The 24,822-nt window shown below is 44.4% G+C and overlaps 1 protein-coding gene across 6 annotated transcripts in view; it reads left to right on the forward strand.

The window, feature by feature from the left end:
• Positions 1-24,037, forward strand: part of PRICKLE1 (prickle planar cell polarity protein 1) — a 115,785-nt gene extending 91,748 nt beyond the window's left edge. For all 6 annotated transcript variants that reach the window (XM_043886614.1, XM_043886655.1, XM_043886649.1 and 3 more), the window contains 7 exons: positions 7,368-7,552; positions 9,230-9,343; positions 10,115-10,252; positions 10,839-11,042; positions 12,299-12,485; positions 13,395-14,258; positions 16,866-24,037. In XM_043886614.1, coding sequence (XP_043742549.1) covers positions 7,418-7,552; positions 9,230-9,343; positions 10,115-10,252; positions 10,839-11,042; positions 12,299-12,485; positions 13,395-14,258; positions 16,866-17,728 — 2,505 coding nt within the window. In that variant the 5' untranslated portion in view covers positions 7,368-7,417 and the 3' untranslated portion in view covers positions 17,729-24,037. The remainder of the gene's footprint in view (positions 1-7,367; positions 7,553-9,229; positions 9,344-10,114; positions 10,253-10,838; positions 11,043-12,298; positions 12,486-13,394; positions 14,259-16,865) is intronic.
• The last annotated feature ends 785 nt before the right edge of the window (positions 24,038-24,822 follow it).

A 24,822-nucleotide genomic window follows, 5' to 3' on the forward strand; every position in this document is an offset into this window, starting at 1 on the left:
CCAACTGACTTCACAAATCAGTATCTGTTCTGGTTTCTGGTGATCAAAGGACTTCTAACTTTCCTGGGCATGTCCACACCAGAAATAACTTTTTCCTAAGGATCCTGCAGTGCTGCGGGTAGTCTTCTCATAGGAACTAAAGTGGAATTTTATTAGGAAAAGCATTTGTAATTAAGGGTATGACCTTAGACTTCATTAGTCAATGGCTGGCACTGAAAATTATTCTGTTTTCTATTTGCATGATTTTGATTTGATTCGTTGACTTGGTCCAAGAAAATGATGACTAATAGGAACCATACCAGCACTGATGTACAGTTATAACCTCAATGTGAATCTGATTGAACTCATTCATCTCAATGCTCTCAAATCCTCACTCCCTGCTGACTTGCCTAGACAGTATTTCCATATTGGTGCATTGTTTTTCAACCATCTAGGACTCAGAACCCTCTTTGACACAGTTTTCCTCTTTCTTATTGGTTCCTTTTACTTTCTCTTTGCAAGCCACTACCTTTAGGCTCTCTTGATGACAGTGGGCTAGTAGGGCCCTCCCAGGTTCCTTTTCTCTTTTCTGACCATCACTGTCATATTAATTGTAAGACCAGGAGGGAAACCTTCCTACTTTATCTGCCTTTTGTTCTTTTCCTTGCCTATAGGGTTCAGTCCAAAGTCTCTTCTGCTTGAGATATGCAATTATTCAGTGGTACCATTGTCATCTGGGAAGAACATGTCTTTCAGCAAAACATTGACCCTTTACTGCCTCTAGACTTTCATATACTATGTTGACTTGTTAAGATTTTTAGGGAAAAATAGTAAAGGCTCACTTATGTATAGGTCAAGGTCAATCAAAATAATAATCCTTAACTATCCTGGATGCAACATACAGCTCAGTAGAAAATAAATGATCTCCAAGTGGCCAAAATAGCATAGCAAATAATAAGGCGGTTTTTTCGTTTGAATAACACCTTCACATACTGTATGTGATCTTAAACAGTGATTGCTGTGCTTATGGGAGGAATGCTTAAGCCCTTGTCCATATAATAATGGACAGCATAATAATAATAATAATAATTTACAGCATAATTATTCTATATACTTGTGGACAAACTTTTCAAACTGTAATTGCCTAATTTATAGAATATTGAAAGCCACAAATTAAAGTCATGTGTCTGGAGCCATGCAATTCTGGACATCAGCTCTGCATTGTGAGATAGTCCTCAGCTCCTCGTTGAGGATGGTTCCCAGGCTGTTCCCAGCTGGATGGCTGACTTAGAACTCCTTTTGTTTAAACTCTTAAAGCCAGTGTTCTTTACACTGTTCATCTTCTACTCAAAATGAAAACAAATGATCAGCCAAAGGCTAAATCATACATAGTTTACACACACCACCACTATTAAAGAAAGCAAGGAAATTCCAAATGAAATTTGGAAACATTCTTATCACAGCAGGTACTTAAAAAAAAGAAGTTCTAGCTTTTAATGGAATGAATGTCAGTTGCCTTGTTTTTTGATGTTTCTCAGAACGATTCAATAATGGTCCTTAAATATAAGGATGAATGAATGAGTGGAGTAAGTGAATCTGGAAAATAAATTTCGTAAGGGACTCCTCCTTAAATGATTGAATTTGGGGAACAAGTGCCAGCTCACAGCCTCATAGCGCCATTGGGGGCTCCCAATTTCTGCTCTGTGTAAGACATCGGGAAAGATCCTGCCATGTTCCATAGACTGCTTACACATGCAGTGTATGTGTCTCTGTCTTAGTGTCTGCCTGCCAGAGGTTTTATGGAGGGACTAGTTACTCCGACCTCATGCCAAGGGAGCTGGGAATGGTGGCCAATAATTAATACTGTTCGCTCTTCAGGAGGCTGGAGTGCCCTGAACTCAGAAAGATGATGAAACTCCCTGTCAGCATTGAGTCTTTGTTACTAACGTGTCCTTATTTTGGATGTCCTGGTTAGCTTCCAGGTATATGTAATCAGAGTGAAAGTACCAACTGGCACATGTCAGTGATAACTTTAATTCTTTATATTTATTTAATTATTTTATCTTTAAAACTGTCACATCCTTAGGCCATCTTTGGAAGGAAAAGAGTTGCTGTTTGAGGGAACCAGGCCTCACAATAGCCTGGGGATTTGGGGGAGGTGCTTACTGAATGCCCAGGGCAACAAGTTGCCTTCCCTCAGCTCTGCTCCTGTCCCCGGGGTCAGGTGTTCTTTTGACAAGTATATGATGATTGAGAAGTCAGACATCTGTGAGCTGTTTGTCTCTGAATCTTTTTAAATGGTGACCAGTAGCTATTTAACTACCTTGAAGGAAGAAGGAAAAGAAAGGACAAAGCAGGGGAAATGGGACTCTTCCACTTTAGAATCCTCATCTTTCTAGGAATAAGCATCTCATCTCTCCTTACCCAGCCTCGGGCCTCTTCGACGTGTTATTAGCTTTAAGATGTTGCTTGCCCTACACATTTCCTTCATGGTCAGACTCACTGTTTTACTTCTTTTCTCTGCCTGATCAGACTTATTTACATCCAGAATCATAAAGACATTGGAGAGGTAGGGCCACTACCGGTTCATTTCCTTAACAGGGGCAAACCTGACGCAGAATTGGGTAATGCACGATTGCCGTTCACTTGTGATTGAGTTCATTCCGTTTATTGCAGCGTTTCAAGACCAGCACAAGAAACCTGCCTCAGAATAAGCACAGAATACTGATGGTTTGAGCTATTCTGGCTTCTTATTCAATTTCTTTCTGGCATCTAACATGGTATCTTGCACATAGTTTTATTTTTTTTAAATAAACTTTAAGATACCATGTTTAATTGTGGTTAAGTAAGAGAATGTAAAAAATATTTTCAAATGGTTCCCACAAAAGCATGTGTGTATGTGTGTGGAGGAGGAGGATAAAGCAAATGAAGCATAATTGATGAGTCTGGGTAAAAGACTGCCAAAGTTTGTTCCTTCGGAGAAGGCAATGGCACCCCACTCCAGTACTCTTGCCTGGAAAATCCCATGGACGGAGGAGCCTGGTAGGCTGCAGTCCATGGGGTCGCTAAGAGTCGGACATGACTGATCGACTTCACTTTCACTCATTGGAGAAGAAAATGGCAACCCACTCCAGTGTTCTTGCCTGGAGAATGCCAGGGACGGGGGAGCCTGGTGGGCTGCCGTCTACAGGGTCGCACAGAGTTGGACACGACTGAGGTGACTTAGCAGCAGCAGCAAGTTTGTTCCCTACTCTTCTTACAACTTCTCTGAAGTTTGAAATTACATCAATATAAAAATTTACAAAAGTAAATAATATGAGACACAGGATAGGGCCAGCCTTGTCTGTGTAACTGTGGTTCTGCCAAAAAAAAGTTTCACTTTATATCAAACCCGAAAATTCAGTTTTTAAAAAATATTTATTTGTTCATTTACTTGGCTGTGTCGAGTCTTAGTTGTCAGGTCTTCTTGTGCAGCTCAGCATGTGGGATCTTAGTTCCCCTACGAGGGATAGAACCTACATCCCCTTCATTGGAAGGTGGGTTCTGAACTACTTAACCACCAGGAAAGTCCTATTTCAATTATTATTCAACTTACTTGCAGATTTAATTTGTTGATTCTGTTTCACATGATCAATGTTAAGAGACAATACCTGGAAATAGACTGAATAGGATTTTCCTATTAGATCTAATTTAGTGATGGTTTCATGTTTGGCCTAAAAGATATTTAATAGTATTTTGGCAAAAAGCAAATGCAGCCACATGAAGATGTCATTAGGAAGACCCTGCCTCATCACCCAGAGCATAAGCAATGGCCAGGCTTCCTTCTTTTGTGCTGCAAAGTACATACCATGTAGTAATGTAAATGTCTACATAAGGGGTATTTATGCGATCACATTTCTGTGATTTTTGTTATTTTATATATTCTTATATGTATAAGAACTGTCCTCAGCAGTCAGTTTCTTACATGTGATGTAGTCTGAGACAGTGATATACTTAACAGTACACTCTCTGGGTCTGCTGACAAGCACAGGTCATTTATAAAAGACAAATCTGACTTAAAGTTTTCACGCTATCAAGCAGAGAAAAAGGAGCTATGGCAATACAGCATCTCTACCACTGCCTGGTAAGTAGGAGGTCACCTGGCTAAGTTGTATTTTTTTAATGTTGTTTTTGGACAGCTTTTAGAACTTACTAGTACATGTCATGTTTTGTCATTTTAAGTAATTATCCTCTGATATAAAGGAAAAAGACATTCTCCAAATTAAAAGCTCTGAAGCAACAGTTCAGGAGGCCATTGAATTTTTATGATCCTCTTGACTCTATGTTCTCCTTGAAACGCCCTCTCTGGGGGAGGTGGATGGGCCCAGCCTGGTGGTGTCATCAGGCATGTCTGACTACTTCACAAACGAAAAAGTTCCACCCAGGAGGCAGCGCGGCGTTGCAGGGGTTTAAGGTCGCAGATGAACCGTGTTCTAAGGTGGCTGCTCTTGGACAGGTGACCCATGGCCGATCACTCTGAGACTCGGTTTGCCCTTCAGTTTTCAGCAGATATGCCCTCATGGGGTTGTTTGGTGTGTGGTGATCGGATGTCACATCACTGATCATGCCAGGCTGGGCTCAGAGGAGTGAGTTAGCTGTCAGCAAAGGACACGGAAAGCCACACCCATATCACTCGCATTTCTTCAGCGCATCACTTCGCCCGTGAGTGCGGAATGACAGTTTGCAGCACAGTTTGAGGCGAGGCTGGTACGGCTGTGGGAGGTGCCGGCTGGAGACACGGCCAGCACGCCCAGGTGACTGGGAGCACGGGGACCATGGCATCCAGTGCCGATTGCTTAGTATAGGCATTTACTGTGCAGTTGCCACCAGAGGCTGATCCAGGAACGTAGCCATAAGCGTCAGTCAGGTCTTTGGCAATCTGCATCTTTGTGCTAGCATGGAAAATTCATTTGCCTTAATTTGTGGTGTTTTCTCTTGTTTTAAAATACAGTGACATTTAATTTTTAGGTTCTGCTTAATATTTATGTTCTTGGTAAAGTCTGTGCAGAGCAGGTACCTTCAAGTCTCCCTTTTCAGCCATACTTGGCAAAGGACAAACGTGTATATTTCATGATTTGGGTTCAACAGCGTTGAAGGCACCCTTTCTCCTGGTAGGGGTGTTTGAGTTATGAATTAAATTCTTAACCTCTGTTTTTCTCCCTTCGATATGCAGGTGTTATTTTTTTTCAAAACAAAAGGGAAAGAGTAGATCCAAGAAGTGCTCTGACTTTCATTAACACATCCTTTTTTATTGAATAGTAAGAGAAATGTGTCGATGTTTAGAAAGCCTCCCCTCAGTTGAGACATGAATGAAATGCACCTGCGTGAAATGATGTCTTGTGTAAAAGGTCAGTTCCCCCCAGTGGTGGGGCAGGAAATGAGGTCAGCTTTACTTTTTGTTCAGGGTGAATGAAAGTTAAGTTTATTAGTTGGAATACTGCCTTCTGTGTGGCATTACTCCATTTTCTAATAAAGATTGTAGCTTTTGGATGTTTGGCCCCCCCTTTTGTGAACTGTTGGAATTTTGAAGTTTTAGTGTCCTTTGATTCATCAAAGAAAAGTCATAAGATTTCGTACTCATAGAACTTAATAGGTAACATGTTCTAACACTTTCAAGTATTTAGCGTTGCACTGAGAGAGTCACTGACAAATGACTATCAGGCTGACAGTGTTTTTCCTCCCTGTTGAAGCAAATGAGAGGATTATTTAAAGCAGAAGAATTTTCAGAAGTCTGATGTGTTAGACATGCTGCAGTGTGACTAGACTCTGGGTTTTAGCTGTGTGACCTTGGGCAAGTCATTTCCTAAATGTTCATTGAAAGGACTGATGCTGAAGCTGAAACTCCAATACTTTGGCCACCTGATGGAAAGAACTGACTTGTGGGAAAAGACCCTGATGCTGGGAAAGATTGAAGGCAGGAGGAGAAGGGGTCAACAGAGGATGAGATGGTTGGATGCCATCACCGACTCGATGGACATGAGTTTGAGCAAGCTCCGGGAGTTGGTGATGGACAGGAAATCCTGGCATGCTGCAGTCCATGGGGTCACAAAGAGTCGGACACGACTGAGCAACTGAACTGAACTATCTGTAAATTTCTTTCTTTTTTTTTTTTGTTGGAGGGAAGTATAAAAAGCAGCATCTGATCCTGAAAGTCTTTTTTTTTTTTGTCTTCATGACTGGGAACGGGGGATGATTTTTAAGAACCAGAAGGAACTCAGAAGGAATATGCATGGTGATAACAAAGTTCTTAGGCTGTATGTCAGGACTGTTGTCTAAACACTCATCGGCTTTCATCGGAGGAAACTTTTCAGAGCTGGGTTTTTACCTCATGTGTCCAGCAGCAGGTTGAGAGCATGTCGCACACGAGGCAGATGGTGGTGTGGTAGTTTAGTCACTAAGTTATGTCCCACTCTTTTGCAACTCCGTGGACTGTAGCCCACCAGCTTCCTCTGTTCATAGAATTTTCCAGGCAGGAATACTGGAGCGGGTTGCCATTTCCTTCTCCAGGGGATCTTCCTGACCGGGCTTGAACCCAGGTCTCCTGCATTGACAGGCAGATTCTTTACCGACTGAGCCTCCAGGTACTGCAGACCTTTTCACTGAAAGCCTGCCATTAACACAGAATGCTAATAGTCACTGCACTTGATTTTATTTTAACCTAATGCTCAAATTCAGTGACTTTCTTATGAAGGAACTCATTAATGAATGTCTGGCCGCCTGTAGCCCATGGATATAAAGGCCTGTGAATTTAATGTGCTGTGTAAGGACTTAACTGTGCTGTTTCTTCTCCCTGAGTAAACGAAGTTCAGTGCCTCTCGGACTTTATTGGAAACCTGAAACCTAAGCAGTGTGGCCCAGCCGACCCACTTGTACTGACTGGCAGGCAGCATGCCTCCGCTGGGAAGATGGGTCAGGAGATGCTGGGGACCAACGCGGGTGACTGGAGCAATCCTTTCACAGCACATAGGAGTGGACAAGGCGGGAGGCTCGAGCCCAGCTTCTTCCTATAACTCCCGGAGCTCCGCAGGGATTTCATTTGCGGGAAGTTAGCAGCGCAATTTTCTTGAGAACTTTTTTAATGAACAGTGTGTAGAGAAGTACCTTTTAAAGACATCTGGAGATAAACTAGTTTGGGTGGCATTTTCTCAAATGCTGAGCTACTAACGGGCCCCTTTCTGCATGGTACAGCCCTAGTTTTTAAGATCTGGGGGCCTGGGGGCGGTGACACTGGTCATTTGGCCTCTTTCTCCAGGCCCCGATGTGTGTACATATGTGTTCAATAAAAGCTCTCGGAGAGCAAGACTCATGACTTCAGGTTCATCTCTTTGGTTGTCTTATATTGTCCACAGCAGCCACGGTCTGATGTCCTGTGACTGAGAAGCCAGCTGTTGACTCTGTTATGATGCCTTTGGAGATGGAGCCCAAAATGAGCAAACTTGCCTTTGGATGCCAGCGGAGCTCCACATCGGATGATGACTCGGGCTGCGCGCTGGAGGAGTACGCCTGGGTGCCCCCAGGCCTCAGACCCGAGCAGGTGGGAACCACATCGTCCACCTTTCTGGTTTTCAGTGTGATTTAAGGTCTTCGGTGTTCTGTCTTTTAGTGATCAGACATCACTGCCTCAGTGACATGCTGTGTCCTCGGGCCTTACTCTTCTTCGGATGGTTTTGCTTTTTTAAGTCACAGTTTCTCAATGAAAGTCTCCAGCCCCTTTCATACTCTTGGGTCCAAAAGGATGTTATTTTTTCCCTGATGAGTGAAACCCAGAGTGCTGCCTTTACCTTTGTTATATGGATTTCTGACTTAGGTGTCCCTTTGGAGAGAGTGGGAGGAACTTACTAACCTTTCGAAAAACTTCAGTAACAACAAAAAGGTAGTGAAAGGGGAAGGTTTCTGTGGCAGTTCTCTGCAGTGCCTTGGCTTTGGGAGAGAGGAGACAGAGCTCTGAGACCATTTCAGTGTCACTGCTTAGATAGACCTCTGATAACCGTGCACAGGAAAGAGTCTGTCACCACACCATGTGAATCGGGAAAAAAAAATTAAAGAGCCAGTTTTGTGCTTTGTTGTATTGTTATTTTAAGGAAGATGAGAACATTGTGTGTACCTGTTTTTATCTTCCCAATGTCCTTATAATGACGAACTTGTTAAAAAACTGCTGCTGACAGACACAAGGACCAAGGTAGTTTGAAAGAAGGGGAGGCCATTGGGCTCCTGAGTTATGGTTGTGCTTCCCGTCTGGTGGGCACCCCCTTGAGAAGAGGGGTTTCCGACTCATCCTGGGCCTCACCCACCACCTGGCACACACATATCTGGTGTTTAGCGTTTGCAGCCATACAAGTTCCGGTGGCCGATACAGTGGGACACGGGGAGGAGCTGGGCTCCAGGTAGGAAGGCCGTGTTTCGACCGACCTTTAATAAGAGAGAACCCTTCCTGCAGCTTTGGTGAGTTGGTTTGTGAGATCTTGAAATATTGAAGCAGACAGGCCCCAGATTCTAGTCTTCTCATTTCTTGAATCATTTTCATTCTTCCTCAGCACTGCAGCATCCTTTGCAGTATTCATTAAGGGGTTTCCTTTAGATACAACAGAAAGAAAAAAAAAATTCAAACAAAACTTGAGTTCTCCTTTCAAAATGCACTAAGTACAGCTCATTATAGTGTCCCTCCAGTTTCCTGGGGGAAATTAACTCCAGGTATTTAGAAAACAGCACCCATGGAAGCAAAGAAAGCTGAAGCTTGAGAGAACCTGATAAGGGAGCGTTTCCAAAGTTTAACAGAACAGCTTTTGTCTTTGCGACGTGTGAAATTCAGAGAGCAAATCCAGGGTGTTTGTGTAGTGGCTGGATTGTGGACAGTGTCACACAGCCTGTGTGGGCACTTCCAGTGTTCACTCAGAACTCTCTTGGCTGACCCTAGGGAGATCACTAAGGAATGGTAGCATTAAATGTGCATATTTTATGGTGCGTAATTTATGATGCCCCTGGTTGTTACTACAAATTACATTCCTGGAGAGCCCTTTAGCAGCTGGGTGCTAGCTAGCTGGGGGTTTGCGCTTCTGCTGGTCTGGCTCAGCTGGTCTTCTCGTTAGCGGCCAGCAGCCACATCCTGTCAGAGGCTGGAGCCCTACCTGAAGGGCAGGGTAACTTCTCGGGATGGACTGAGCTGAAGTGTTCGCTTCCTGTGTGCTGATGTCCTCCTCCCTCTCTCCCTCAGATCCAGCTCTATTTTGCTTGCTTACCAGAGGAAAAGGTTCCTTATGTTAACAGCCCTGGAGAGAAGCACCGAATTAAACAGCTTTTGTACCAGTTGCCACCACATGATAATGAGGTAAAATAACAGGAAGAAGGCTAATTAGGAAAAAAAAAAATCCACCCTCAGCGTTGTGATGCCTCCCGTAAACTTCAGACTCTTGCCTTTCTTCAGATAAAATTGGGCTGGAGAATACAGCTCTCCATTCTTGAAGAGAGAAAAGGGTGTCAGTGCAATAAACTTAACACAAGTTGCTTTTTTATAGTGTTTGCAGCCAGTTACCAGGAACCTACAGGTCCCTGCAGTTCCTCCACCCCTTCGCCCAGTCAGAGCTTTATGGGGCTTTGGGCCTGCAGTGGGCTTGAGTGCCTCTAGAATGTATAATGAAGGTGGCAGTTAACCAGTTTAAGCCTTTTGAAGAAAGGTTAATGCCTTAGGTTTTGGGTTTTTTTTTTTAGCATTTCTGCTGATAAAAGTTTAAATTAAACTTTTCATCCTTTTTTTTTTAAAACAAAAAAGGACTTCTGTAGCAGTCCAGTGGTTAAGACTCCATGCTTCCAATGCAAGGGGTATGGGTTCAATCCCTGGTCGAGGAACTAAGATCCCATGTGCTGCATGGTGTGGCCAAAAAAAAGGAAGACTATTCCTTCAGATTGCATTTCACTTTTGCTAGAGAGGCTGCATGATCTGGTGTCTTTTTAAAGGTATGGGGTCATTTTTAAACTGGGGATTCAGGAGAGCAGACCAGCTACACTTGCTGTTTTATTTCCCGAAACTCAGTTCTGGAAATAAAGAATTGGTGAGGGAGGCTGTGTGCCTCAGAGGGTGCTTCTGTTTCCTTCTGTGAAGGTGCGCTACTGCCAGACTTTGAGTGAGGAGGAGAAAAAAGAACTGCAAGTGTTCAGTGCGCAGCGGAAGAAAGAAGCGCTAGGAAGAGGAACAATTAAACTTCTGTCCAGAGCAGTAATGCACGCCGTGTGCGAGCAGGTAGCGAGTTCTGGATGGAAGGGTGGTGATGTCTTGGATCAGCTGAGAGGGAGAGGTGGGAGGGAGCGGATGGCCAGGCCAGCATCGGTTTGAGCCCTAAAAACCTCCAAAAACTATAAGAAAAGCAACGTAGCTTCATATTAAATGGGGATTCCTGTCCGTAACTGGCCACACTGCTTGGTGTATGGGGGAGGCAGCCCCTTAAGTAAACATGGGGTGAAATCATGAGGTCCTGGCATGGAGGGCGCGGCTGGGGTGTGCCTCATGTTCAGAAACGCAAGGACATGATACAGACGTTCAGGGCCTTAGTGGGCATTCTCAGAGCAAGAATAGATCCAACAGGAGCCCGCCCCTGGAAGACCACCGCGAGTGTTCTCAGCGAGCAGTCCAGCGTGGTAGGTAGTAAAGCCGAGGCGTGTTCACTCCAGTGCAGAATGACAGTTCCACAGTGAAGAGTTGTTTAACCACTAGCAGGAGGGATCAGAAAGTCTCGCTGATAGATCTGGGATTGGGTGTTAAGTGGAAAAGGCAGAGACTGCAGTCATTGAAGAAGCATCGTTTTAAATCTAAATCCTTTTGTTTTTAGTGTGGGCTGAAGATAAATGGAGGTGAAATTGCGGTGTTTGCCTCTCGAGCGGGCCCGGGAGTGTGCTGGCACCCATCCTGTTTTGTCTGCTTCACGTGCAGTGAGCTGCTGGTCGACCTCATCTATTTTTATCAGGATGGAAAAATTCACTGTGGCCGGCACCATGCTGAGCTGCTCAAACCCCGGTGTTCAGCATGTGACGAGGTAAAAAAGTTCACCCCTTAACACCGGGAAAAATAAATAAGCTTCTAGTCAGCCAATATTCCACTGTTCACACCTCAGCCAAATAGAAATCTCCACTGCATGTGCTGTGTGTATGTAGTTTTAAGATTACCCTGTACAGTGGTATAATGGAATCCTATGCAGCTAATGAAGAAAATGCAGCTGGTGTCTTTGTGCACTGATGGATTATGAGAAAAAAGCAAGTTGCAAGAAGAGTGTGTAAAGATTGATCTTATTTTTGTTAAAGGGGGGAAGAACAGACCGTATACATAGTTGTAAACACTCAGAAACAGCATGTAAAGACATACACTTGAGTTCACAGTGGTTAACCCTGGAGCATGTGTGGGAAGGGCTGGTGGTGCAAAATGAAGTTTTTCTACCGTAGGCTTTTTATTTTTAAGGAATTTTAGATTTACAGAAGAGTTGCAAAAATATCACGGAGAGTCCCTGTATACCCTTCTCCTAGCTTGTTAATTATCTTATGTAATCATGGTATATGCATCAAAACTAAGAAATTAACATTGTTACAATATTTTAACTAAATCATAGACTTTGTTTAGATTTCCTCATTTTTTCTACTCATGTCTGTGTTTTATTCTGACACCCCATCCAAGGAACCTCATTGCATTTATGCATTATATCTCCCTAGTCTGCTTCAATCAGTAATAGTAAACTTCCAGTTTTTTACTTTTGTATATTTAAATTTCTTCTATGATGTGCTATTTGAAAAGTTTGTGAAACCAAAAATATGGAAAAATCAAAAAGCCGTTAATCTGGAGATGGCCATCACGTCAGAGGAAGCATTATCTGCATTAAGTGCTGTTCACTTGTCCAGCCCCCAGATCGCTGTAACTGGTGACTCACAGCCACTTTAGTGAGTTTTTTTTTTAATATTAAAAGGTGCACAGGCCACTAAATTACTTCAGGGTTAATGTGTTCTTTGCCACATTATGCCTACAAAGTGTGACTGGGGAGCAACATTATGACCCAGTGTATTACCTCCAATGCAGAATTCTGTGTTTTCTTTTAAAGTGTAAGCATGCACTTCGTTTCTCTTTTTCAATGTTTTCAATTTCTGTTCTTGTTCTGTAGCTACATCAAGTTACATGTAAGCTTGAGGCTGTAAGAAACAAAGATCCAGTGCCTGTCAGTTGCCCAGAAAACACGCAGTTACTTGGCCTTTAAAATCATTCACAATGATTTTCTTTCATCCTGTGGTTTCTTGTTTCTCTTTAAAGATAATTTTTGCTGACGAGTGCACGGAAGCTGAGGGCCGGCATTGGCACATGAAACACTTCTGCTGCCTGGAGTGCGAGACGGTCCTGGGGGGACAGAGGTACATCATGAAGGACGGCCGCCCCTTCTGCTGCGGCTGCTTCGAGTCCCTCTATGCAGAGTACTGCGAGACGTGCGGGGAGCATATCGGTGCGTCTGTGGCCCAGCCTGCGGCTTTGTCACTTGGCCGTCACTCTGTCTCTGATTATCCAGTGTTTTTTTCTTTCTTTTTGTTTTTGATGGAGGTATAGTTTACGTAGACGTACAGTGAAATCTGAAAGATTTAAGTGTTTTGGTTTGATGAATTTTGATGAACGGGTGTAGATTGGATTCTCATCACTCCTGGCAGTTGTGATCTGTTAAGTCCCCATGAACATGATTATCCAATACCTAGCCATTGCTCCTGGAGATACAGTGAGTTAGTTCCTCTGAGCCTCTGGTTGAAACAGTGTCATAAACCAGTCAAACAGATAATCTTATTTCCTGTGTATTTTGGTTTAAAGACACTTATTTAATATATGTTGTTGATTCCTTAAATTGAACTCACAGTCAACAGCCCTGTCCCACCTGCTTGGACAAAGCTCATCTGACCCGTGGATTGCCTCTGTGAGGCACATCACAGCCTTCTGTGCTGGGCCACACTAGAGAGCACTTCAGCTGTGCTCGGGCCATTTTAAACAACAAAGTCACTAAGAGAAAGTACAGACATGGGAAAGAAAACAGGCCTGTGTGAGGTGTGAGCACTGACAAAAGAGGCCCCCCTGTCACCTCAGCTAGGATGCAGCAGCATCACTTGACTCAAATTTTTTGCCACTTTGCACATGTCTGCAAGTGACCTCGGAGACTCTGCAAGGATTGATTTTGGAACTAACAGGAAATTTAGCACATAGATCAATTTATAAATGAGAATGAACTGCACCTGTGTAAGTCCCAGCTCTATCAAGATCCAAGACAGTCTCCTCACCTTCAAAGGTTCCCTCATGCCCACAGTCTGTCTTTTCTTCATCCTCTGTGTCAGGGCAGAACCATAACTTGTGATTCTTTCCTTTCTCGAAACAGGTGTGGACCACGCGCAGATGACCTATGATGGGCAGCACTGGCATGCCACAGAGGCCTGCTTTTCCTGTGCCCAGTGCAAAACCTCTCTGTTGGGATGCCCCTTCCTTCCCAAACAAGGCCAGATTTATTGCTCGAAGACATGCAGCCTCGGTGAAGACATGCATGCCTCCGATTCCTCCGACTCTGCGTTCCAGTCGGCTCGGTCAAGAGACTCCAGGAGAAGTGTCCGGATGGGCAAGAGCAGCCGGTCAGCAGACCAGTGTCGTCAGTCACTCCTTCTGTCCCCTGCCCTGAACTACAAGTTTCCCGGCCTGTCGGGCAATGCTGACGACACCCTATCTCGGAAGCTGGACGATCTGAGCCTTTCCAGGCAAGGAGCAAGTTTTGTCAATGAAGAATTTTGGAAAGGCAGAGTAGAGCACGAAACCCCAGAAGACCCTGAAGAATGGGCGGAGCACGAAGATTATATGACACAGCTCCTCCTCAAGTTTGGTGATAAAAGTCTCTTTCAGCAGCAGCCCAGTGAGATGGACATTCGAGCCAGTGAGCACTGGATAGCTGATAACATGGTTAAAAATAAGACCGAGTTAAAGCAAAACAACCAGAGCCTTGCAAGTAAAAAATACCAGTCTGATATGTACTGGGCACAGTCACAAGATGGGCTGGGAGACTCTGCTTATGGGAGCCACCCGGGCCCGGCGAGCAGCCGAAGACTGCAGGAGTTGGATCTGGACCACGGGGCTCCAGGGTACAGTCAGGGTCAAACGCAGTGGTGTGGAGACTCCCTGGAGTGCTTGTCAGACCTGAAACCAGAGCAAAGCGTTCGGGATTCTATGGATTCTTTGGCTTTGTCTAATATCACAGGTATGTAATCTAGGGATTATGGGGTGTTTGAAAAAGGAGCCACTGAAAAGTTTATGCCAAAAGTTACAGTTCAGCAACCAGTAGGGTCTATGTTTTTGGTTTTTTTTTGGGGGGGGTGGGGCTATGATTTTTAAAACCGTAGACCATGGGAAGGAGAGAGTTTCAGTTAAATGCTAAACACTGTAGCAAAACAACAGTGTATTAAACAGCAGAGACACCACTTTGCTGACAAAAGTCTGTAGCATCAAAGCTATGGTTTTTCCGGTAGTCATGTATGGATGTGGGAGCTGGATCATAAAGAAGGCTGAGCACCGAAGAATTGATGCTTTCGAATTGTGATATTGGAGAAGACTCTTGAGAGTCCCTTGGACAGCAGGGAAATCAAACCAGTCAATCCTAACGGAAATCAATCCTGAGTATTCATTGGCAGGATTAATGCTGAAGCTGAAGCTCCATACTTGGGCCATCTGACATGAGGAGCTGACTCATTGGGAAAGACCCTTATGCTAGGGAAGATTGAAGGCAGGAGGAGAAGGGGGCGGCAGAGGATGAGATGGTCAAATGGCATCATTGACTCAATGGACATGAGTTTGAGCAAACTCCAGAAGATGGTGACGGACAGGGAAGCCTGGCATGCTGCAGTCTGTGGAGTCACAGAGTTGAATACAATTTAGCGACTGAACAGAACAGATAGCCAAGCAAACACTCGCATACGTGTATGCATACATATAACATAAGCTTTCAGTACAGTCTTTGGGGACAGGTATTGTTACCCCTGTTTTGAAGAGAAGAGATGAATTTATTTGGATGATGGAGTCTACATCTGTATTTGAAAGATATTGGACTCTTTGGATCATTCTGTATGAATTAAAGATATTAAAATCAACATGCATACTCCATAAGCACAGAACATTTTTTTTTAATTTTCCTGAATTGCCCTGTGGCAATAGACAGTTCAAAATTAGCTAAGTTCTTTTTTAACCCAGATTATAAAATAATTTCACTGTAATGTTTTCAAAACACTTTGGTGTCAGTTATCTACATTTCATCCTTACAATGACCCTAAGAGAGTGGATATTATTGCATTTTACAAATGTGGAAAGTTGAATTACCGAGAGACTAGGGAATTCCCTGGCGGTCCAGTGGTTAGGACTCCGTGCTTTCATTTCCATAACCCGGGCTCAGTCCCTAGTTGAGGAACTAAGATTCCACAAGCCACGTGGCAAGATCAAAAATACAAAACCAGAACACCAAAAAAACCAAGAAGCTAAATGCCCAACTTTATATAAGTATTTAAAGATAAGATTGATCCTAGAACCCAACCCTCCTGAATCTTACATTTGCCACAAGTTTTTGGGTACTGTTGTTGCTTGGTTAGTTTCATAGTTCAACCAATGACACTAGTCCTTTGATAAAGGTTATGTTACATTGTAACATAGGCAGGAGAGGCTTGAGCAGCTGCCAGGAGGATCCCAGACCAGGTTCTGGGCCCAGAGGGTTAAGACAGCTACCCTCCTGACTTTGGTTGGGCTTGTCAACATTAAAGCCTATAATTTAGGGGAACTTAAGGAATGGTGGGTAAGACTAAATACTAAGCACCTCCTGTTTGCTAGGCCCTCTGATAGGTGTTTCAACATTTAAATATCAAAAATGAACATTTGGTATACGTCGTGTTATTGCTGACTTTTCTTGACAACAATCAGCTCAAAAATAGGCTTTATTTAGAAATTGGGAAGCTATGTAGTCACCAGTTGACAGCAGTTCACAGCACTCCCTGTTGTTCCTTAAGACATGTCAGCTGGGTTGTGTTCATTTCTCTTAACTTGCCTGAGCCCTGTTATAACAAGGAGCGCAACATCATCGGTTTTGAGCAAAGTTTTAAAATGGAATTAACCTGGAAGTGGAATATCAGCTTATGGGTTGACAGAGCAGAAGATTGGATAAAGGCCTGGGGTCAGGGGTTTGGCAAACTTTTTCCATAAAAGGCTAGCTAGGACTTTTGGGATGTTATAGTCTGTTGTAACTACTCAACTCTACACTGTGGAAAAAACCATAAGCAGCAGAGAAGCAAACAGATATATCTGGCCCAGTGAAACTGTATCCACACATAGGCTGTGGGCTGGATCTGGCCCTTGGGCCGTTCGACTACCAGTCCAGGTAAAAGAGAAGACTAGTCTTGGCTTAAGAAGAGGGCCATAATGATGGCTGTGTGCATGCAAAGGGAAGGACTGCTTTGAGAGAGATTCAGATGAAACAGCTGGCTTTAATGGATTGAGAGACAGAAGCTTCTGTGTGTCATGTTAATAAATTAATGACAGAACTGTTATGAAGAGCTTTTAGTTTGGCTGCTCATCCCATGGGCTGTAACTCATGTTTGACCCCCAAATGCCTGGGGCTCATAAGAGATGCTGGGCCTCTTGTTTCAATGATGAAATTCATACCTCTTCTCAATTAAGTGTATATGTCCGTTGGTTTTGCCCAGTGATTGTTCATCAGATATTGAAATTCAAGGGACTTCACTTCAAAATGCTTCTAAAGCTCGTTGGTAATAACTGTCAGAGTGTTAGGGTTATTGACAGTCATGTCTTGCCTTGGCTTTTCTTGTAGGGGCATCAGTGGATGGAGAAAGCAAGCCGAGGCCGTCATTGTATTCTCTGCAAAACTTTGAGGAAATAGAGACAGAAGACTGTGAGAAAATGAGCAACATGGGGACTTTGAACTCTTCCATGCTGCACAGGAGCACAGAGTCCTTGAAGAGCCTCAGTTCAGAGTTGTGTCCAGAAAAGATCCTGCCCGAGGAGAAACCACTTCACCTGCCGGTGCTCCGAAGGTCCAAGTCTCAGTCCAGGCCACAGCAGGTCAAGTTTTCAGATGATGTCATTGACAACGGAAGCTACGAGAACATCGAAATCCGGCAGCCGCCAATGAGTGAGAGAACTCGAAGACGGGTGTACCATTTTGAAGAGAGGGGACCCAGGTCACATCACCATCGCCGCAGGAGAAGTAGGAAGTCCCGCTCAGACAATGCCCTGAACCTTGTCACAGAAAGAAAATACTCTCCCAAGGACAGGCTGCGGCTCTACACTCCCGATAACTATGAAAAGTTTATCCAGAATAAGAGTGCCCGGGAAATCCAGGCCTACATCCAGAATGCTGACCTCTATGGGCAGTACACCCACGCCACTTCTGACTACGCCCTGCAGAACCCGGGAGGGCCGCGATTTCTAGGCCTCTATGGGGAGGACGACGACTCCTGGTGCTCCTCCTCCACCTCCTCCTCCTCTGACTCAGAAGAAGAAGGGTATTTTCTTGGACAACCAATTCCTCAGCCCCGGCCACAGAGATACGCCTACTACACAGACGACCTTTCTAGTCCAACTTCTGCACTCCCCACGCCTCAGTTTGGTCAGAGGACAACTAAATCCAAGAAGAAAAAGGGACACAAGGGCAAAAACTGTATTATTTCTTAATGTGGTAGCTGTGGAGATTGTATTTAAACTTAGCCATTAACCATCTTAAATCATATCTTTTTTCTTCCATAGGAAAGTTGCTAAAATAGATTCAAGTGCTTTGCCCATGTAAATGAGACCCCGACTGCTGTTTACAGTGTCAGATTTAACCTTTGGAAGGTGTGATTTCTCCACTTACCCTCCTTGGATGGTGCCAGGTAGACATGACCTCGTGTGTCTGTTGGGTGCATCACAATTTGACACAGCTGCTTTGGTCTCCAAACCTCGAGAGATCCGCGAGAAGCTGTTGAGAGGTGATTGGATGGGGGTGTTGATTTTTAGACAATGAGAACTTGAGCCACCTTTGTCAAGCAATAGTGTTTGTCGTTCGTCTGCACCAGATTGACCCAGGTCCTGACAGTCTGTCCAGTCGTGTGGCATGCACGTAGTCATGTGCCCCAGCCAACACTGTGCGTCCCACTGTGCAAGGCCACCTCATCCCCTCCCAGCCCTGATTAGCCAGGTAAACATTATATTAGCTCCAGCTACAGATGGAAAAGAACATTGCTATTTATAATGTAGTATTTCATAGACTTAAGTGTATTCCTAATTTAACGGTGCAAATATTAATGTACATACTGTACAGTTCAGATTTTAAAGCTGATATTTTTATATCCCTGAAATGTAAGATGTTTGTTACACTGCAGTGCTAGATTTGTTAGGGAACCAGAAACAGCATTTATGGATGAAATGATTGCTTGTATCTTAGTCAGGGTTTATAAGTTTAGATGGTCAAATTTATATTGCCTAGTGATGGAAAGTTCTTCTTTTTTTTTTTTTTTAATTTTTCAACATTAAAAAGGCTCTGTATGCATGGTGGGGCTATGTAAATACTCTTTAAAACTATGGCCCTATTAATCTTACAAGTGTTATTTATGGGTCAAGCAATGTAAACTGTATAAATGTAAAAACAAACAAAAATAATCTCCCCACACATACCCCTGGAATATATGGTTAAAAACAAGGAGAAGCTGTTTGGGTGAATATTTTTTTCCCCTTGGGGATGGCAGGGGGTGCCTTTCCCGTTTTCAGCAAAGTAGTGATTATCTCAAGGAAAGAGACCAAAAAACTACAAGGATCTGCTCTCTGTGGCAGAGTGCTTTGTAGGTTGATTCCTTTTCACCCTTCCCTTCCAGCTAATTTGTCGGCCTTTAACAGCAGTTTTGAAAACCAGGCCTTCTGGTTATGTTTTTCTTTTAAAATCTTTAAATTAGAGGATTCTGTGCTGCTGGCTACTTAAAGTTAATCTGGGGTTCTGTTTCAAGGGGGAATTACATTGGATTTGAACTGACAAGCTAGTACTTCGATATGGGTCATTCTTGCCCATATGTTTCAGTCCTAACTTAGTGTCCTAGTGGTATCTCAGACCTTTAGGAAGGTATTTAATAAATGCTTAATCAATAACAAATGACCTTTCTGAACAAGATCTCTTCAAACACATCCAGATCCACGTTCATTTTGCTCCTTTGACTAGCCTTGCTGTTCTACCATTAACAGACCAACGTTTGACTCCTGCACGTCCACTTGCCCTACTAGCTTGTGTGAAATAGTACTTGAGGCATAGAGGCAGAGCCGCCCACATGTACTGGTGTGGGAAAAGCTCTTGGGCCCTGGGAGGGCAGACCTGAATCCAATAGGAAAACCAGCAGTCAACAACATCCCCTGTACTCACCCCTGGATAGGGCAAGGCTTGGTATCCAGGCTAGACAGAGCCCTTCAGAAGCACACCAAGGTGGGGGAGATCTTCTCAAAAACTTCATTATCATCTCCCTGTTCTGATTCATTTTAAAAACAGCATTGCAAAGAAAATGCATGCACATGGTTTAAAAAAAAGCGAAAGACATGAAGTATCTCCTTTCCACTCTCCTTCCCTTGGTTCCCCTCCCTAGAAGTAACCACTGTTACCCATTAGTTGTGTATCCTTCAGATGTTCAAAGCATATTCACATTAATGTATCTTTTTAAAATGGCAGGAAACTAGACCAGCTAAGACTTGCTTTTCTCACTTTACATGTGGGTATTCCACGTTAGTGCGTATAGGTCTACCTCACTCTGTTCTTGCAATGACTTCATAATAGTCTGCTTTTGGATATACCGTAATTTATTTCACCAGTCCCTTGGTGATGGGCTTGAGTTTTCTCATAGACACTTTATCCTTCATTGGCACATATGCACATAAATTCTGAGCCGCACGGTTACTGGGAGAAAGGTTATGCGTTTACAATTTTGATGGCCGTCGCCAGTTTTCCTCAAGAAGGCAATCTCCTGATCCTCATTTACAATGCAAGTGCTTGTTCCCTCACGATCTCACATGACAGGAGCAGGTTTCCAGACTTTGAAGATCTTTTCAGAACCTTTGCTGCAAACAGTGGGCATCCTTTTAGAAAAGACCTTTGCCTTGAAAGGGTGGATAATGAAATACTCAGCCTTACTTGGCCTGGAGAAAGGCAGGTATAAGCTGAAGTCACTGTCCTCAGTAGTTTTCAAGTCCTAGTTGCTTTTGCTCCTCCTAGTAATCACCCCATTCATTTCTTCATTTCCTTACATAAGGGTTATATCGACTGCCAAAGGTTTAAGGAAATGCAGAAATATTTATTCACAATAATAATGTAAGCTTTGAAGCTTTTAAATCTTGGTTGATAGCAATAACAAAGAAGACTGACTGTCTACAAAGGAAGAAAGAGGCAGCTGCCCTGCAGCCCTGTAAAGAATTAGGCTAGAAAACTAGGCCTACATTTGCTAGAAGGTGTTCATAGATTTCGTTAACAAAGTGTTTGGTCCGTCACGAAACTCAAAATTTAGCCCCAAGCTAAGTATCAAATACTAAAACACTGCCTCTGGTCTCTACATGGGTGAAGCAGAAGCCCAGTGATTGCCTTTTCCTCACTTCAGACCAAACTGGAGCACATACAGCCCGTGGAGGGATGCTGATTAAGTCAATGGGCGCAGCTTTCAGTACTCAGTAAGAGAAGGACTCACCTTGTGTGTGTACCTGATCTCCTTGACACTCAGCTTTCTAGTTCCTGAGTTAAATAAGTATCACAAGTGCAAGGGGAGATGTGCTGTCTGGCGGTGCTAGTGCTAAAGGGTCCACCTGCCAGTGCAGGAGATGCGGGTTCAGTCCCTGGGTCAGGATGGTCCCCTGGAGGAGGAAAGGGCTACCCACTCTAGTCCTCTTGCCTGCAGAATTCCTCGGACAGAGGAACTTGGTGGGCCCCAGTCCACAGGGTCGCAAAGAGTTGGGTGCAACTGAGCATAGCTCTCACGTTAGATCCAAAGCATAAGCCATTGTAAGACAGAAGTAAAACTGGAATGAGCACCGAAGACGGCTAGGTGTCCACGTGTGGCACGTGGCCCTGCCCTGTGTGGTCCTCGGGTGGCGGGCCAGGCAGGTTAGAACAGGTGTGGAGGTGCCGTGGGACGGCCGACGTGGGGTGGGCAGGCTGCGGCTGAGCGCCGCGCTCCTGTGGAGCACGCGACTGCTGCCGGGCAGAGAGAAGCAGTGCTAGGACGTCAGTCTTTCCAAAAGCAGCCAAGAACTTGAACTCTGGTAAAACGTCTCCCACCTTCTCAATGCTAGCAACTAATTCAAACATTTCTGAAGCCCTTTGAGCAAAATGAACCTGCCATCAGCGCATGGGTTATAAATTTAGGCACTTGAAGTCATCCCTTAGAGCTGTCTAGAGGAGGCACAACTAATTACTATCTACAGAAAGATGTGACTTTTTTTTTTGATGTTCAAGGAAGAAAAATTATTGGGATTTCAAAAAATTCCACTAAAAGCCTTATTATCAGATTTAATGTTAGCAACACAATTATAAAAAAGGGCCTTTTTAATTTGTCAAATGAGAAAATTGCCTAGTTAGATTCTCTAGCTGTTCTTTGGAACTTTCTAACAAGGCACGCTCCTGAAGAGTTGCGTGGGTTTTCTGCTCGCGCTCAGAGCACTCGGGGAAGGCTTCCAGGCTCACTGGAGAAATAAGCAGGAGCAACTGAGTTTTGCATCTCTGAGCTCTGGCATCTCTATGCCAAAATCAGGGTGGTAACTTTCCTAGGGGAAGAAAGGTGAAGGGTGGCTTTCGCAGCTTACAAAGGAAGTGTAGAGGACAAGTAAGACATGGGCTATGTGTGTATAGACTTGCTCACAGGATTACAGCCAGTCTTCTTGCTTGAACAAGCCAAGCTAGCTGGTCAGATTCCCATTTGAGAGATCAGTTTTAACCTCAACTCTTATTTTTACAAAAGAAATTTCACATCCCTGCTGCCGTATGTGCACAGGCGCTGTTAGGGCAACTGAGAAGGAACTTGCAGAGCATTCTCCAGAAGCACTTGATTCCAGACAACATGAACAGTACCATCAAGAATATGAAACTAGTTCTCCTAAGTGCTATCACTTGTTTTAGCATGTTTAGGTCAACAAACTAAAAGCAACTGACATTGGAAAAAGTGATTACTAGTCTAATATAGACCTGCCACAAAGTTGATGTTGGAGAGATGCAAAGCATGCTGGAGTCTAGAATTCAGGGGATGTGGGTTAGGAGACTCCCCTCGCTCATTAACTCAGGCGGGTTGAGTGCTGTGACCCAGTTTCCATTTCTGTAAAATGAGAGGTGCTCAACCATCTCAAAGGCTTCCTTCCAGCTTTGGTATTCTGTGAAGACCAAACTGAATTCATTGGGTCAGCCAGCAGACAGGTCACCCACTCAGCATAAAGTGTCATTTCCCTTTTCTGACTCTTCATTTACCAACATACTTGGCAAAGATTCCTGAAAGGATGATCCTTCCAGAGACCATGGCTCCTGGGAGTTGGTAGCTTTAAAGACGATTGGTTTTAATGCTTGGGACTCTGAGTGGGCATGAAGTTTGGCAGTGGTTATCTCCCTCTAGGTGCATATGCTTCAAAGGTTGGCCTTTTCCTTTAAGTAGGCAGTCTGGAAATGGCATAGAGAATATGGAACACAAGATATTTTCCTCCCTCGTGTTGTATTTTTCCCCCAATTACCAAGATAAAATGATTTTTTTTTCTACAATGCAGTTAGTGGCAGTCTGGAATCTCTGAACATGTTGTAAGCAAAGCTGAAAGAGTGTTAACTATGTTTAATTAATGCTGGCTCCCAGTATAGGAGAGTTGAATTACCAGGTTTATTCCACTTAACTGGCTCTTCTCAAACCACTGTGGGTCCAGGTACCACACTAAAGAGCTGAGTTCCAGGCTATGTGGTAGCTGTGGGGGCTGTAACCCTACCTGCCCCTTAACAACCACGTCTTATGAACCTGTCAGATGTTTTCTAAATTAACTCCGAAGCAGAAGTCATAGAAATCAACATAGACGGTAGTAGTGACTGAACACAGGTGAAAATCTACGGAGCAAGGATTTTATCAAAAGTTGTTTGTAAGTTATTTTTATATATTGCCCATCACAAACATATTACACTGTAAAGGTACATACCAACAGCTAGTGTGTCCTGGAGTCACCACTGGAACCTAGTTCTGAATGACCACTAAACTTCTACTTCTTTTAAGAACACTAAATTTTAAAGTTGAAAGATAGGGGTAAAACACTAACTCTGCCCCTTCCAGCTATATGACCTTAGGTAAGCCCTTAATTGTAAAGTGATTGGCTTACAACATGTAAAAGTGTTTGTGAATCTAAAAACATTAGAATGGTCCTTCTAACCTGGTTCAGATAATGAAATAAATGAAAAACATGGTGCTCCTCTAATCCTATATTTAGTATATTAAACCTGAAATGTAAGCTACATCTGATGGTACACTTGATTCTACTCTACAGAAGTAACGGAATACAAAGTTTTTAAAACAGAAGTTCCTACAAGGTGGGGACCAATTCCATGCCCCTACCTATACTTGCAGGATGTCACCCTTCACTCAACATTCGCACCTCAGGATGGGGGCAGGCCGTGTAGGCTTTGTGGAGGTCAAGTTGCCCCAGGGCATGAGATGTTGAAAAAACGGTGCCTCTCTTCTTGGCCCCTCTCTTCTTGCTCCTGTGTTGGAAAGGAAAGGTGACTTTCACACATGACTCCCCTCTCTCAGCTGAGGAAGCCCTGCAGTGTTGAGGAGCCACACCCCACGCCCACCCTCTGTGGTGGTGGAAGGCCACCTTGGTTGAGCCCACATCACAGCTAAGGTTCAGTCCTGGCCAGTAAAGGAAAGGGAAATTGAACACTTGACCACAAAACATGCCTTGACCTGCTGAGCTGTGGTTCTGTGGGACTGTGGCCTCTCTCCCACCCACCCCAGCCCTCCGCCCTCTCTCACATACAGATGTTCTCACATAGCCCCATCCTCTGGGGGCTGACCCCCTTCCGGCCTCAGCAGCCTCAGGCAAGCAGACGGTGTGCTCATGCCAGGCGCTGGTGCTGGGTCTGCTTGAGGGCACTAAAGCCACTTGGCCAGTGCGTCTTCCTGAGAGTTTGGTCGTGAAGGGGGGCCTCTTCCCATCAGACCGATGGGGGACAGCACACATTTCTGGTTGCTGGGGCCTCACCCTCTCGGCGAACCCTCACTGCCCTCAAGGACAACAGCAGGGATTCAGCCAGAAAGCCTGAGGGGGGCACCAGCAGGAGCCCCAGGAGCAGAGCCCCAGGCTAGCAGCAGCCTTCCCGGAGAGTGGAGTCCTGACGGTCACGTGCCAGCCGGCCAGGATCACTCTGTCCTTTCCTCCTCCCCATCTCACACCTGTTCTAACCGGAAAAACATGACCGAACAGGAGCAGCCTAGGCAGTGGAGAAAGACCTCAGGCGTCCTCTTCAGCAAGTGTCTCCATAAGTGTGGGTATTTCTATCTTGTGCTAAGTCACTTAGTCATGTCTAGCTCTTCGCGACCCCAGGGACTGTAGCCCGCCAGGCTCCTCTGTCCATGGAATTCTCCAGATAAGAATACTGGCGTGGCCATGCTCTCCTCCAGGGGATCTTCCTGACCCAGGGATGGAACCCAGGTCTCCCGCATTGCAGGCAGATTCTTTACCAGCTGAGCTACCAGGGAAGGCAACTGTAGTACTGTACGGTAATAGATGGAAACTACAGTCTGCTGGTG

This window comes from Cervus elaphus, chromosome 3, assembly GCF_910594005.1.
Source record: "Cervus elaphus chromosome 3, mCerEla1.1, whole genome shotgun sequence".
NCBI lineage: Eukaryota > Metazoa > Chordata > Mammalia > Artiodactyla > Cervidae > Cervus > Cervus elaphus.